The following is a 17,055-nucleotide window of genomic DNA, read 5'->3' as shown; positions in this document are numbered from 1 at the left end:
CCCAGGTCAGCCAGACAGGGCCTGTGAATTGGTCTCATCTCTGCATACTTTGTTAACCTGTTCTTCAGTGGTCAGGACCTCCATAGACATCCACAGAGCAGGTACTATTTGAGTGGTGGGTCATTCTCAGCACTGCAGTAACACTGACGTGGTGGTGGTGGTGTGTTAATGTGTGTTGTGTCGGTATGAGTGGATCAGTCACAGCAGAGCTGGAGTTCTTAAAACATTGTCCACTCACTGTCCACTCTACCAGACACATACCTTGTTGATCCACCTTGTAGATGTAAAGTCAGAGACGATAGCTCATCTGCCACTGCACAGTTTGTGTCGTCCATCCTCTAGTCCATCATCAGTGGTCAGAGGATGCTGCCCACAGGACGCTATTGGCTGGATATTTTTGGTTCTCTGTTCAGCAGAAACACCGAGGTGTTTAGATATGTGGAACTCATTTTCAGTGTTTACCAAAATAAAAAATGATCATTATTTCACTCAGATTTTTTTGGCCTTTGCTGATTTTCTGAGATCTTATAAAATAACCCATTTTCAGTGCCTTCACTCTGTTCATCCCCCACACATTTCTATTACACATGCAGTGTTGGGCTGAACCCACAGGGAGTATAAATGTGGAGGTGCTATGTCCATCACTCTGTTCTCCTCCTACATGGCCTGCTGTGTGTGTGTGTGTGCGTGAGAGAGAGAGTGTGTGTGAGGGTGGACAACATGGACAGGCTGCTGAGTGGCTACAGCTGCTAAAGTAGAACCCTATGCTGGAGATTTGTGACATTTTAAACATCTGGTGTTTTTACATAAATTGTTATGGTTGTATTGATTAAAAAAAACAAAAAAAACAATAATGTTTCTCCAGCAGACCACTGAGAAACACATCAACACCACACATGGGATAAAACTCCAGCAACACTGCTGTGTCTGATCCACTGACACACCACCACCACCAAGATCATGTCAGTGTTACTGCAGTGCTGAGAATGACCCCCCACCCACATAGTACTTGCTCTGTGGGGGTCCTGACCATTAAAAACATAAAACAACAAATCAGCATATTAACACAGCCTTGTGGAAATACTCAGCTCTGAGCTTTTAGTGAAGAAAAGCTGACCCACTGGCTGTGAATCTCAGTCAGCCTGATCTGTGCGCAGCGGTGACGGAACAGCCTCAGAGCGGAAATGTGAGGGAAATAAAAGGTTGAGGCACATCAGTGAGGCTAAATGTGATGTGACCAATTGGCTTGTCCTCCCTGGGGGCTAGTGGAAGGAAGTGACCCCCATGCACACGCTAAAAACAGGCTGTTAAGACACTGAACTGGGGCTGCAGACATGTAATGTGGGTCTGGTAGATGCTTTTAGACCGGCCTGCTGCAGCACACATTCAGCAGGTTGTGTGCGAAGGCACCACAGCACCCCACCCCCGTCATCCTCCTGTCAGCCTGTCATCATTAACTCACATTAAATCGGCTTGCACTCGCAGAAAACAGACACGTGCTTCACGAAAAGACAGCGCGCTGCTGTTGGTGTCCTGACACCCTGCCCAAAACCATCACATGCCCAAGTTGGTGTCCTGACACTTGAATGTCCCAACAGTTTGGTCTGAGGGTGTCAGCATGAGGCAGTGGGATGGTTTGGGACAGCGGCCTTTTCCTTTACAGGCGCTGGAATCTGCAGCGACAGGACAGACTAACAGACACTGAGGACAGAGGAACAAAAAACAGCAGAGGACACGAAGGGCAGCTGTGCACAATGCAGTCTATATAACGATGGTTAATCTCAGAGATGGGGTAAAACACGTTATGCTAGTAATCAAGGTTGTTTCTGAAAATTTAAGGGCCCTTAAGCAACACCTCCCTTGGGGGTCCCGCGTCCAACCCCCAACATTATGTTGTAAGCAAGAATGAAAAATAATTAATATATAATTAATGTTGAGTCAAGAAATACAATCTCCTAAATCATGCACCAAATTAATTTTTACAAAACCTAACACATTTACATTCACTATAAAGCCCAAAGTATGTGGACACCTCTCCCAATGACTGAGTTCAGGTGTTTCAGCCACACCCATTGCTAGCAGGTGTATTAAATTAAGCTCATAGTCTTGCAGCCTCAAAGGACAAACACTGGCAACAGAACGAGTTGCACTGAAGAGCTCACCAACATAAAATGGCACCTTTTTTGAAGGGAGTTGAACAAACGTCTGTCCTGCTAAATCTGCTCATCAACTGGAAGCGCTAGTATTGTAAAATGGAAGTGTCTACAAGCAACAACAGCTCAACAGTGAAGCGGTAGATGAGGTGGATTTAGCAGACGCCAGGAGGACGCTACGTACCAGAATGCATAGTGCCAACATTAAAGTTCGGTGGAGGAGGAATAATGAGCTGGGGCTGTTTTTAAGTGTTTGGTTTAGGCCAGCAGTCTTTCAATAAAATTCACTAAGATCCAGTCAAAGAAATATCCTCAAGCAAAGGTCCAGAACATCATGTCTAACTTGTGTTATGACTCAGTGCTATATATGGTTTACTGAAGTAGCCTAGTAAGAATATCAACAACATATACAGTCAACAACTGAATATCAGATAAAATAAAGTCCAGTTCAGTCAGATTTCAACATTTACTGTCAGTTTGCTGTTTTTAGAGCACATTATGTGCAATAGCTTCCATCTGACTCACTTTCTTCTCTGACGTGTTTCTCTCCTCATCCCTCCCCTGTGTGGCGTCACTCACTCGAGTCTCAGAGCTCATCGTAATGCACAGATCTAATTGGCTGAGTAGCATCATGTGTGACGTATGTGATTTGTCTGTGAGCACAGGACAGTGTCTGGGTCCGAACTTGAACCGCGGTCTGCCTATTAGTGACCTCTGGTCTAGGCTTAATTCCAGCAAAGGATAACGTTAATGCTATAGTACATATATGCTATAGTATAGTATAGCAATTGTAAGTTTCCAACTTCGTGGCAACCGTTTCCTGTTCCACTAAGACTGTGCCCTTACTTATTACATGGTTTTGAATTAGGATGACCAATAAGCTCATAGGTGTGATGGCCAGCTGTACACACATTTTTGGCCATATACTGTATAGTGTATAATTGATTACAGCTTGTAGGCAAGATGAGCAAGTGTTACGGACACCAAAAGTTGAGAAGACCTTTCAGCTTTTAATAAACAAAACACACTTCAGTATCTTATGAGAAAAGAAAATGACAATACTGTCAAAATGTAATTTATATTTGTGAAAACAATTTATACTAGCAAAACCATTCATTTATATATATATATATATATATATATATATATATATATATATATATATATATATATATATATATATCCTCTCCTTGGATCACCACCTTATCGTGGTGGAGGGGTTTGCGTGCTTGAATGATCTTAGGAGCTATGTTGTCTGGAGCAAAAGCTCCTGCTAGGGTCTCCCATGGCAAACTGGTCCTAGGTGACAGGTCAGACAAAGTGTGATCCATAATAACCCCTATGAAGACACAAAAGCAGGACTTGTGTACCCTGCCCGGAACAGGGTTACCGGGGCCCCACCCTGGAGCCAGGCCTGGGGGAGGGGCTCGCCAGCGAGCGTCTGGTGGCCGGGCATTTACTCATGGTGCCCGGCCGGGCCCAGCCCGAAGGAGTTACATGAGTCCCCCCTCCCATCGACCCACCACCAATGGGAGGGGCAGTAGTAGGGGTTCGGTGCGTTGTGGATCGGGCAGTGTCCAAAGGCGTGGGCCTTGGCGTTCTGATCCTCGGTTGCTGAAATTGGCTTTTGGAACTTGGAACGTTACCTCACTGGCGGGGAAAGAGCATGAGTTGGTGCACGAGGTTGAGAGATACCGGCTAGATATAGTCGGGCTCACCTCAACACACAGCTTGGGATCTGGGTCCAATCTCCTTGAGAGGGGCTGGACTTTATTCTTTTCTGGAGTTGCCCATGGTGAGAGGCGGCGGGCAGGTGTGGGCTTTCTCATAGCCCCTCGACTCGGTGCCCGTATGTTGGGGTTTTCTCCGGTGGACGAGAGGGTAGCTTCCCTACGCCTTCGGGTTGGGGAACGGGTCCTGACTGTTGTCTGTGCTTATGCACCGAACAGCAGTTCAGAGTACCCAGCCTTCTTAGAGTCCTTGGGAAGGGTGCTTGAAGGTGCTCCTCCTGGAGACTCTATTGTCCTACTGGGGGACTTCAATGCTCACGTGGGCAATGACAGTGAGACCTGGAGGGGTGTGATTGGGAGGAATGGCCACTCTGATCTGAACCCGAGTGGTGTTCAGTTTTTGGACTTCTGCGCAAACCACAGTTTGTCCATCACGAACACCATGTTTGAACACAAGGATGTCCATAAGTGCACATGGCACCAGGACACCCTAGGCCGCAGTTCAATGATTGACTTTGTAGTCGTGTCATCGGACTTGCGGCCATGTGTTTTGGACACTCGGGTAAAGAGAGGAGCTGAGCTGTCAACTGATCACCACCTGGTGGTGAGTTGGATCAGGTGGTGGGGGAAGATGCCGGTCAGACCAGGCAAGCCCAAACGTATAGTGAGGGTTTGCTGGGAACGTCTAGCAGAAGAACCTGTCAGATTGATCTTCAACTCACACCTCCGTCAGAACTTTGACCAGATATCGGGGGAGGTGGGGGACATTGACTCAGAATGGGTCATGTTCCGTTCCTCCATTGCTGAAGCGGCTGACTGTAGCTGTGGCCGTAAGGTAGTTGGTGCCTGTCGGGGCGGTAATCCTCGAACCCGGTGGTGGACACCCCAGGTGAGAGATGCCATCAAGCTGAAGAAGGAGTCCTACCGGGCATGGTTGGCCTGTGGGACACCAGAGGCAGCTGGCAGGTATCGACAGGCCAAGCGATCTGCGGCTTTAAGTCGGCTCCGAAAAGATTCTGGCAAACCGTCAGGCGACTCAGAAGGGGAAAGCAGTGTGCCACTAGCACTGTATATAGTGGAGATGGTGTGCTGCTGACTTCGACTGAAGACGTCATTGGGCGGTGGAAGGAGTACTTTGAGGACCTTCTCAATCCCACCGACACGTTCTCCAGTGAGGAGGCTGAGTCTGGGGACATGGGAATAGGCTTGTCCATTACTGAGGCCGAAGTCGCTAAGGTAGTTAAAAAGCTCCTTGGTGGCAAGGCTCCAGGGGTGGATGAGATCCGCCCTGAGTTCCTCAAGGCTCTGGATGTTGTGGGGCTGTCTTGGCTGACACGCCTTTTCAACATTGCGTGGACATCGGGGGCGGTGCCACTGGATTGGCAGACTGGGGTGGTGGTGCCTCTTTTTAAAAAAGGGGACCGGAGGGTGTGTTCCAACTACAGGGGAATCACACTCCTCAGCCTCCCTGGCAAGGTCTATGCAGGGGTACTGGAGAAGAGAGTCCGGCTTATAGTCGAACCTCGGATCCAGGAGGAACAGTGTGGGTTCCGCCCTGGTCGTGGAACACTGGACCAACTCTTCACCCTCTCCAGGATTCTGGAGGGTTCATGGGAGTTTGCCCAACCAGTCCACATGTGCTTTGTGGATCTGGAGAAGGCATTCGACTATGTTCCCCGGGGTATTCTGTGGGAGGTGCTTCGGGAGTACGGGGTACATGGCTCTTTGCTACGAGCCATTCAGGCCCTGTACAAACAAAGCAGGAGTTTGGTTCGCATGGCCGGCAGTAAGTCAGACTCGTTCCCAGTGAGAGTTGGACTCCGTCAGGGCTGCCCTTTGTCACCGATTCTATTCATAATTTTTATGGATAGAATTTCTAGGCGCAGTCAAGGGATGGAGGGTGTCCGGTTTGGTGACCTCAGGGTCACATCGCTGCTGTTTGCAGATGATGTGGTCCTATTGGGGACATCAGGCCGCGAACTTCAGCTTTCGCTGGATCGGTTTGCAGCCGAGTGTGAAGCGGCTGGGATGAGAATCAGTACCTCTAAATCCGAGACCATGGTTCTCAGGCGGAAAAGGGTGGAGAGCCCTCTCTGGGTCGGGGATAGGCTCTTGCCTCAAGTGGAGGAGTTCAAGTATCTCGGGGTCTTGTTCACGAGTGATGGTACAAGGGAGCGGGAGATTGACAGGCGGATTGGTGCTGGGTCAGCAGTGATGCGGGCTCTTTACCGGTCTGTTGTGGTAAAGAAAGAGCTGAGCCATAAGGCAAGGCTCTCGATTTACCGGTCGATCTACGTTCCCACCCTTACCTATGGTCATGAGCTTTGGGTAATGACCGAAAGAACTAGATTGCGAATACAAGCGGCCGAAATGAGTTTCCTCCGCAGGGTGGCTGGACTCTCCCTTAGAGATAGGGTGAGAAGTTCAGTCATCCGGGAGGGACTCGGAGTAGAGCCGCTGCTTCTTCACGTCGAGAGGAGCCAGCTGAGGTGGTTCGGGCATCTGGTTAGGATGCCTCCTGGCGAGTCCACCCGGGAGGAGACCCCGGGGAAGACCCAGGACACGCTGGCGCGACTATATCGCCCAGCTGGCCTGGGAGCGCCTTGGAATCCCCCTTGGAGAGCTTGTGGAAGTGGCTGGGGAAAGGGAGGTCTGGGCTTCATTGCTTAGGATGCTGCCCCCGCGACCCGAACCCCGGAGAAGCGGAAGATAATGGATGGATGGATGGATGGATATATATATATATATATATATATATATATAGAGAGAGAGAGAGAGAGCGAGAGAGAGAGAGAGAGGCCAATTACAATCTTCTTTACATTTGTTCATTTTGAAATTCAAATACAATGCTTTAGATTAAAAGTGAACAGTTTGCTGCAAAAAATACCCACAATTGCATAATACGGTTGTAGGCAAAGAAACACACACACACACACACACACACACCCGCTTCTCCCTCAGGGTCGTGGGTGCTGGAGCCTATCCCAGCGGTCATCGGGCAGAAGGCAGGTCACACGCTGGGCAGGTTGCCAGTCCATCGCAGGGCAGACAGACAGACACAGTCACACACACACCTAGGGGCACTGTAGCATGTCCAATTGGCCTGACTGCATGTCTTTGGACTGTGGGAAGAAACCGGAGAACCCCCGCAGACACGGGGAGAACATGCAAACTCCACACAGAGAGAACCCCAGTCACTCGGCCGGAGAATCGAACCCAGGACCTCCTCGCTGTGAGGCGACAGTGCTACCCACCCCACCACTGCGCCGCCCCACAAACATACATTCCTGGTTAAATAATTACTTTTTGTTGATTTTCTGTGTGAAAAAGTGAAAAACAAATGTATAAATTACATTTCTTTGCCAATTCTAGTGCACAATTTCCATTTATTTGCAGTGGTTAACATATTGGGGGAAAAAAAAAAAACATGCCATAACTTTTGCACAGACTATATTTTTGTGTTTTTTTTCATCTCCACCAAAATAATATAATGAGCAAATAAACTTTAATTGTGTATTAAAATCTGTTGATGGGTGCTCTCTGTAGAGCAGTGGTCGCTGACCCTCCTCCTGGACACGTACTTTCCTGCAGTTTAGTTACATCCTACATAAAAAAAATTCTTATTCAACACTAATGCATCTGATCCAAACAATCGGAAGCGTCTGTTGAAGGCGATTATCTGGAGCAGAGAGACTGCTTTAAACTAGACTGTGCAGGATTGTCGATCTCCAGGACCAGGGCTGGTGACCAGGGGCACCCAAACCTTTTCATAGAGCTCCACTTGCAGAGCTCTGTATTAAACTATTACCTATTTAGAGAGAGAAAAGAGGGAGAAAGAAAAAAGACGAGACAAAGCAGCAACGCACTCTTTTTTAAAAGGATGAATGAGTTACATTCAGCAGAACATTCAATGCATCACTTGAACATTGCTTAAGATGCCATCTTCCATCATTTGGTTACCAGATGATAAGTTATATACATAAAAAAATCAAGCTAACAAAACATGAGGAGCCCTGCAACCTGAGGCAACACACAGATGGTTTTCAACATATTCAACATATGCCACAGAATATATAAGATGCAGCTTAATCTTACAGATCTGACAATGTACTCAGTCATATTGCTGACCAGGATGCAGAAGTGCACTCCTCATGTTATTAATGTGATTTAGGCCATGCAAAACCAACCCTGGCTGCTGTGGGCACTGACATAGCAGTAAATGGGAATATTAAACAGGAATTCCACCATCCATCCATCCATTTTCTAAGCCGCTTCTCCGTCAGGGTCGCGGGGGGTGCTGGAGCCTATCCCAGCAGTCTTCGGGCAGGAGGCAGGATACACCCTCGACAGGTCACCAGTCCATCACAGGGCAGACAGACACAGACAGTCACTCACACCCAGGGGCAATTTAGCATCTCCAATCGACCTGACTGCATGTCTTTGCACTGTGGGAGGAAACCGGAGAACCCTGAGGAAACCCACGCAGACACGGGGAGAACATGCAAACTCCACACAGTGAGGACCCTGATTACACAGCTGGGGAATCGAACCCATGCCCTCCTCGCTGTGAGGCGACAGCGTTACCCACCACGCCATCGTGCCACCCGGGAATTCCACCAATTACATCCAATTTCTGAATATTTAGATGTTTAATATGCAAAGTTATTCACAGTGATTTGGTGTGAAACGCTCCATTCCACTCTTCACATTGGTGGTGATTTAAAAAAAAAAAAAAAACAGACGTCCCCCTCTAAAAGCTCCTCACAGAAGGTTCCTACATGAAATGGTTATTAATTCACTGCCTGATGACAGACGCTGAGCCCGTTTTGAACTTACATTAATGTTTTAGTGTCCGGGTCGAATCTGGACAAACGCTGGCTGGATTCCGTTGACACTTTTCACTAAAACATGTCCCCAGTGTGACCAGATGGGATTTTACTTTCCCATGTAAAAAGCGCCTCAACACGTTTCCAGTTGAGGTTTAGCTCAGACTGGACATTTTCACTGGCTGAGAACACAAAAAGGGGCTTCATGTAGGGAACTCTGTCCCTGTGTTTCCTCCATCTTTTGCTTTGTTGTGTATTCTCTCACCTGTTAGTCAGAACTTGGCAGACGCAGTCAAGGTCTGTCTCTGACCACCTGTGTTTTCACCTGGCTGTTCAAGTGGTCAGTAAAATCCAACTGTGATTTGATCACAGAAAACACGTATTGGAGGAAGGTGTAAACAGGCCCACTGTGGATCGGATCGATATCCAGAATCTAAGCGCCTTCTTGCACTCTAGGCTGATGAAAGCATTTAAGCCCAGCCTGTCGCCTCTGCTGAGATAAGAACACATTTGCTGATCTGTTTTTCATTCAGCAAACTATAATCACATGTGATCACACTGGGTAACTGAAATGCAGCCAAAGTGTATCCAGATGCCACAAACCACGTAAACAAGCTTCTTTTACAATAGCTTTAACCTTTTTTTAAAAAAAAAACATATTCCTGGAAGAAAGGGACATGCAGGGCGTTGTGAGGTAAAATAGTCCTCAAATGAAACAGTTTTTTCAGGTTTTTAACCCTATTTTACCATAATTATTATATATAAATCTCAGAAGACACCTTGTAGATTCACTCGCCTTTTTGTGCATTAAATTAAATGGCCATATTTGTGTTGCAGAACATGGTGACTCCTGGTTCCCATCACCACAGCTGTGAAGACTTTCAAGATGACAAGTTTCTCTACGACGCACAAACTCAAATCACCAATCAAACCACTCTGAATGACTCCGTTTACATCCGACTGAATTTCAAACTAAAAGACAAACTGTTATAACAAGACTGCAATTTAGTGATTGCAGGAACTGAAATTTTTAATTATAGCCTATATTATAAACAAGCTTACATTTTATGAAATAACTGCGTATTTCATAGTTTTTTCCAGAAAAATCACAACTGAATATTTTCCCCAAACGTTCAGCCCAATTGAATTTTACAGAAATGCTAAAAACACAAACTTGGGTGAAATTCCCCTTTAGGACTGTAGTCTCGTTCTGCTCCCACTGAAATAAAACGGGCTGATTAAGGAATCTGTATTATTGTATGAAGCAGTCGTGTTCAGTGCTTTACTTGTATTGTATATTGAATCTGCAAATCGAAGCAGAACAGCAATGCAAACTGAATAAATGCAAAAAATAAAGGAAAAAAAGGAAAACAATATGTACCGTTCATTGTTTCGGTAGCTAGGCAACCTCGTGAGAGTAAAATCGTCCCTTCATAGGCGCAGCACAATGTCTATACATCGCTGACAAGTGTTTGTGTGCCTTGTATTCAGCAGACTGGACAAAAACACCCACTCAATGCAGTCTCGCATGCATACAAGCAATTTCTGCTTACTGTGTTGAGGTTCCCTATAAAACCAAAAGGTCAGAATGCAAATCTTTTGGCACATCTTATTCCAGTCTTCATTGTCCTATATAGTCTTTGGCATTCCTTTAGTCAAAAAAATAAAATAAAATAAAATAAAAAAAAACACCCAAACACCAGTTCCTTTTTTAACAGACAAAAGCTTATTATAGTCTATACAATCAAATCTTAGCTGTAAAATATAAATTATTCTAAATTTAGAATATAATTTTCTATGTATAATATACTCAGACACACTGTTTTCGCCACTGCTGTCCATTCTGAAACCAAGGCAGAGGCTGCGAGGTGTTCATATGGATGAGTTTGCATCCGAGAGAGAATCGCAGTGGTGTTAAAATAGCTGTGCAGTTTGTTTTCCTGCATCAGCTGTGTGAGTCAGTGCCCCCTACAGGAGCTCCTCGTAGAACAGCAGATAGGCCTGTGAGTTCAGGACACGGGATTCCGGCACTGTTTGGACACTGGTGTCACTCACATACACCCACTGGCCTGGAGGGGCAGACACGGCTTCTCTTGGACCTGCTGACATACAAACACAAAAGACATGCGGATTCTAGAGGCAGCAGTTAAAATCAGCGCTAACGAAAGCACAGAAACAATCACAGGAATCCTGTTGACAGCAAAGATTTGGGGGTTTGGAGACCTCTCTGATGGGAATGTCTAATTGCATGCAGTGTGTGTTTTGTAATGTGGGCTGCAGTTTGGACCCCCTGCCTGAATGGATGAATCGGATGACGGTGGGTGGGTTGAAAGAGAATTCAAAGAGAAGGATGGATCTTCAAAGGATGTGAGTGAGTGATCTGCTATTGTCATCATATCTTCATCAGTATAATGCTAATTTTGCATTAAAGATCTAAACATCGGACCAGGCCACGTTTCTGAGCTTGTGAGCGTGACGTTAATACGTAAAGACATAAGAAGTGGTCCAAGAAACACCCCTGACACCTCGAAATTTGAATTTATTATTTCAGGCTTTACAGGGCGACTCGCAGCAGCGCACACATTATATTTTAGCGTGATTTTCTACTGAATCATTAATGCTACTTTTTTTCAATTTAAATCAATACATTTTACATCATGCTGCTTTGAGTAGGATACTTTATAATTTATGAAATTACTGTTGTGCACAATCTTGTCTTGCAGAAAGAAAAGATTTTAATGACCTAACAGGAAATCAAGAAGCAGCTTACAGAAGTGCTGACTACACATAGTCCAAAAATCTAAATGAGACAAATATATGAGTTGTAGACTTTATTCAATTTTTAAAATTTGATTCACAAAACTCAATACGAAACTGTTCATATGCAATAATAACAATTGTGTGCAATAACTCAGAGGGACACTAACTTAATTTAAATAAGTGTAACTGCTTTATACCTGATGTTTCATATTACTATCACAATCACTGCCACCTTACTATATTCTTAAGTACTTAAATCTTGTGTACATACTGTAAATTTCTCTATATTGTCTTAAATTATTAGTAAAGTGTTTATTTTTACATAAGAGGCTGCAACTGTAACAACTGCAATTTCCCCCTGGGATCAATAAAGGAATCTGAATCTGAAAAATGTCCTTAGCAATGCTTATATATACTATATATACTAGGATGGCGCCCACCGTGACAGACATCTTTATGTGTTCCTCCTGCAACTGACACTATTTATTATTTATTTTAACTTTAGTATTTAGTTTAAATGTACATTATACCTACGGAACAGTCAGTTACAGTAGAGAGACACTCCTGGCGATCGGTAATGTTCGTCATGAACTTACCTTTAGCCTTTCAGACTTCAACTTTCTTTTACGCTCATACACAGAACACTTTACTGTTTACTGTTTACATCTATTACTGCACAGAACACTTTACTGTTTACATCTATTACTTGATGCACTTTATGAACAGCTGCTCTACATATTTGCACATTTGCGCACACACACACATACATACACACACACACACACACACACACAGACACGTAACTTTAATTTTATTTCAAACTTTCATACTGTACATTTTTACTTTTACTTTTTACTACTGTTTTTAGAGTTATTCTTATATTTTCTTTTTTATTCTCTTAAGATTATATTTGGTGAATGGAGGAACAGCAAAGTAAGAATTTCATTGTACAGTGTAACTGCCTGCTCTGCTGTGCACATGACGATAAAACTCTTGAATCTTATTATTTATTATTGTACTTTGTGTTTGTTAATCTTCCATAAGTGATTCCATAAATATTTTAATGACAAAACAATATTCTGTTCATCCCATCATATTCCAACATAGTAGCAGTAGTAGTAGTAGGAGGTGTTATTAGCATTATTAGTATTTTTATTATTTACAGATTCAATCTGAAGAAACATTTGACCAAGAATTATTAAAGCATGAAATGGTTCTATGTAGAACTCATAGTTCTAAACAGAACTATTTTCTATACCAAAGAGCCATTGTAGAACCACCACCCATTCTTTTTAAGAGTGTATGGTTTCAAACACCAGTAAAATATGCTGACTGATATACCAGCAAGCTAATAAACACCATTTTCACAATCTCTGCGTCTCTTTATCTGTCAAAAAAAAACCTTGCAGCACACAAAACACTTTGGTGCTAAACACAAACAAAAAAATTCCATGTTAAAATTTTCTTGTACGGGCAGGAAAATGGAACTGTCATTCTGAAATATACCACTAGAGGTGCACTTGTAAAGAAAGTCAGGGTCTGAAAGTGTGGGACTGTGGCTCTGCAGCTGGAAACTACTGGGTGAGAGGGGTGAGAGGGGTGAGAGGGGAGAGAGGGGTGAGAGGGGAAGGCACTAGCAAATGTAAAGGTGGACTTGCTGTGCTATGCATGTGCTCATTTGAGTGTTTTCTGGACTTCTGGGCATTTGATGGCCAAAATAACACAGCCTTGGGTTCAGCACATCTTCACAAACAATCTGTCTCCTTGAGAGAAGAATACACCCACAGCTCGGCAGTAAACAAGGGCATCTTAGCCTCTGCTGCACCAACAACACACTCAAGCTGCAGGGATAAAGTGCCACACCACATACTTCCCAGCCTCCACACCAGCTGAACAAAGACTCTGACCGGGCTCATGGAAACGAAAGCAAGGCCACGCTTTGTGTTTTTGTACAGCACTGCACAAAAGTCTCGGGCCACCTGAGAAAATTAGATTAAAAGCAATTTATCTGAGCAGCAGACTTCTTTCTCTGAAAACAACAAATTAATATAATGCCGTTGCTTCCAAAATTTAAACTTTTAATGTAAGTCAATGGAACCAGGCATTTTTCCAAGTCGTTTCTTTTGGTTCATTCTTTGTGAAGTTTACACACAATGTAACATGTCCTCCTGACAGCATTGATGAGACTGTTAGCGTAACCATTTCCAAACCTCTCCTACATCAGCTTGATGTGTGTAGCTCCATCCAAAACCTGCTTCAGCCAATTTATAACATTGAATTAAACCTGGTGCACAGCTCATGGACCTGAACTGATCTATGTAACAGAGGGAACCGTGCTGAGGAGTGTTAGAGCTACATGACCCTCCCAAGCGGAGGTTTTTCAGAGACACTCCAAATAGAGTCACATGAGGGGGGGCAAACAAAAAAAACAACAGCAGCAAGATGGAGCACAAGACAGCAAAGACACCCATAAATGTGAGCATTCTCTCCATTAAAAATTATGATAAAAATGTATTATCTTTAGTCAGTTTACTGTTGTTGCAGTGTATTGTGGTCCTTTTCTTCATAAAAAAGCATTAAAACATCACTTGCAGTAGCTGATCTCTTGATAGCTCGCTGAATTTCCTGTTCCACCTTAAAAGGTAGGGTAGGCCTACAGAGCAGCACTAGTAGCTGCTAATGAAGTGATGCTCTTTTTATTTGAGGGTCCCATTTTAGAGAGAAGCTCTTATCTACTACCCTGTAGCTCAGCTCCATAGGGCAACACTCAAAAACAAGGGGTAGGGGTAAAAAGAAGAAATGAGACTAGGCCTAAACAGCTTTTTTCATCATGTAAATACTGCCATGTTAAAAGCTACTCCAGTTCCATTTAATGAACCCAGTTCTTTCTTTGTTCTCTGTACATCATCTATTCCTGTTTGTTTTCACCTTCCCACTCAAACTCAATTCCATTCGAACTTTGTAGTTGATCTCTGAAATGTTCCATCATTTGCTGTATCAAACAAAGGCAGCCTGCTTTTCTCTATCGAGCATAATATTATCAAAAGATTCTGGAGAAATCTCTCTGAAAACCATAAGCGAATGCCGATGACCTTCGACCCCTCAATCAGCACTGTATTAAAAACTGCCTCGTGACTGTGATGAAAATCACTACTTGAGCTCGTTAAGAGTTTGACAAGCTGACGTTGATGAACACCTCCAACTCCATCGCTACACCCAAAACACAAGCTAAAACAATACTATGCACAGTGGAATCCGTAACTGCATGTCAAGTTGTCGAGAAGCATCACCGACAATTCCAGCCTTGAGCTCATGTGATGCACAGTGGACACGTGCACGGTGGTCTGAGTCAACCTTTCAGATAGTTTATGGAAATAGATGCTTTGTTTTCTGGGCCAAAAAAGAAAAGAAGACCACCCAGAATGTTACCAGTGTAAAGTACAAAATTCACTCTGTCATGGGGGGAGGGGTTATTAGTTGATAACCTGCACATCTGTGATGACCTAACTCTAAATCTTAACACCAAACAGGTTTTACAGAAACGTGGCTGTCTGATCAGAGCGTGCAGGTGCTAGACTGTCTCTGTATAACAGTAACTCTAAACACAATGTGTGTAGGTGTTTGTACCTGACTGGTTCCTGCGCTGTTCTGATGTACGCTGTGGTGTTCTGACTTTCACATAGGCCGTGTAGTGTCCACCACGCATGGAGCCACTGTGCTCCACAATGCCATACAGACTGTAGAGGACCCGCTCTCCAGATCGCAAGTTCTGTTACACAAACAGACACACAATGAAGTAACTGCAAAAAAATTTAATTTAAAAAAAGAAAATTCATTTTAGCACATGATTCTAAAAATGACAGTCTTAGTTTTAGGCACTAAAAGTGTTATAAACAGCAATCATTTACTTGCTCAGAAAATCATGAATATTACAATAAATGCAAATAACAAACACAATAATTACTGATTTCATGTATCCAATCGTTTCCAAACCTCTCCTCATAGCAGCTCTTGTTATTTACAGTTATGAAGAGCTGGTTTGGTTAATCAATAATTTTAATACTTAGTTTTCCTTTTTTTTTTGTTAAATACACTAAAATGAATAAAATGCAGATATTTTAGCACAAAAGTCCAACATCACCTAAACACCTGCTCATCTTAATTAGCAATTAGAAAGAGTGCATCAATTATCAGTTTGAAATCGGTCAAATCTAAGAGGAATCTCAAACACACTTTGTAAAAGAGCGCAGTGTTATAACTGAGAACGCTCAACCGCATCCCGACTTGTGATCGGGCAACAGTTTCAAGCCTGGCAAAGGAGCTGGGAAACCTGTGCACAACACAGAATCTTTAAATAGTATTTGTTTCAACAACGTTCCTGAATTAAATGGAATTTTAGGCGCATATAAAAAAAAATCTGCTCCTCTTTTCTCTGAATGTAGGGCTTTGTCAGTGCTGCCACATATCAGCCAAATAAAAATCAAGAGAATCAAAATTTAGTGTATGTGAATCAGGCTTTTGTATCCAATATACTGATTGCAGGGCAGTCATGGGCTGGAGGTTAGGGAACCAGCCTTGCAACCAGAAGGTCGCGGGTTTGATCCATTGAGCCGATAGTCTGTGACTGAAGTGCCCTTGAGTAAGACACCTAGCCACCAACTGCTTCCCCAGGTGCTGCAGATAGGGCTGCCCACTGCTTCAGGCAAGTGAGCTCACTGCCCCTTAGTGTGTGTGTGGTGTTTCACTGCATGGACAGGTGAAATGCGGAAGTGAAATTTCCCCTTTGTGGGACTAATAAGTGTTATTTAATACCATCTAAACTAGATGGCTTCTAGTTGACTGCATTTTTAATCAACACTGTTTCAGCTACTATCGAATACAATATTTATTAGACAAGTAAAAACTTCTAAATTGCAGCATTTACACAGCTGTAGGTGATGAGGGCCTTATTCCAACACAGCTGACTTTTCTGCTCAAACAGGAGTTCTCAGCCTTTTCCACCCCAAAGCCCACCTGTTCATAAACATAAAGCATAGCAGCCCACAGAAAAACGGAAGTCAGCTTTTTAAATACAAATGTCTTTTTCTGTAAGTGCTGAAACTGAAAACCTGAGAATCAGAGCCTGAAAAAGATCAGACTGCCCATTTTGGCTCAATCACAGAGCTCAGTTATGTTAAAATATATATTTGCAGAGATGTTGGAAAAGGGGAAAAATAGAAAAGAATAGAAATGTCCGAGGTGGATGAGGACTGTGATTTGGAGCTGCAGTACAGTGTTTTCACTAAAAACTCCAGGTTTCTCTGTAGTTTTGAGGGCTTTTGTGATGAATTTGAAACCAAACCTTCGGATTAGCGTCGTCACAGCCAATGAATAAAGCTTTTTTGCCATCTGCTTCATTGTCATTGGCTTATTAATGTCGCTGATGCTTGACCAAAAATATTTCATTTTATAGCAGCTTGCAGTGCAGAAATGAGAGCAAATGAGGGTCTGTAAAGAGTGAGACGTCAGAACAGGCAGATGATGCTGACAATGCAGCGCTGACCTGCTGCTAGAAGAGGAAATACCACATTTCATCAGCAGCAGCCA

The 17,055-nt window shown here is 43.7% G+C and overlaps 1 protein-coding gene across 4 annotated transcripts in view; it reads right to left on the bottom strand.

Moving 5' to 3' along the window:
* Window positions 1-8,517: 8,517 nt before the first annotated feature.
* The window catches only part of usp45 (ubiquitin specific peptidase 45), an 86,567-nt gene continuing 78,029 nt past the window's right edge, over window positions 8,518-17,055 (bottom strand). For 2 of the 4 annotated variants that reach the window (XM_037531089.1, XM_037531090.1), the window contains exons 17-18: window positions 15,097-15,238; window positions 8,518-10,811 (exon numbers count right to left, since the gene is read on the bottom strand). In XM_037531089.1, the coding sequence (XP_037386986.1) occupies window positions 10,678-10,811; window positions 15,097-15,238 (276 nt within the window). In that variant the 3' untranslated portion in view covers window positions 8,518-10,677. The remainder of the gene's footprint in view (window positions 10,812-15,096; window positions 15,239-17,055) is intronic. The other 2 variants (XM_037531091.1, XM_037531092.1) reach the window with 1 other exon arrangement.

The sequence above is a fragment of the Pygocentrus nattereri genome, chromosome 19, assembly GCF_015220715.1.
Source record: "Pygocentrus nattereri isolate fPygNat1 chromosome 19, fPygNat1.pri, whole genome shotgun sequence".
Lineage (NCBI taxonomy): Eukaryota > Metazoa > Chordata > Actinopteri > Characiformes > Serrasalmidae > Pygocentrus > Pygocentrus nattereri.
This window is presented reverse-complemented; position numbering and strand designations above follow the sequence as displayed.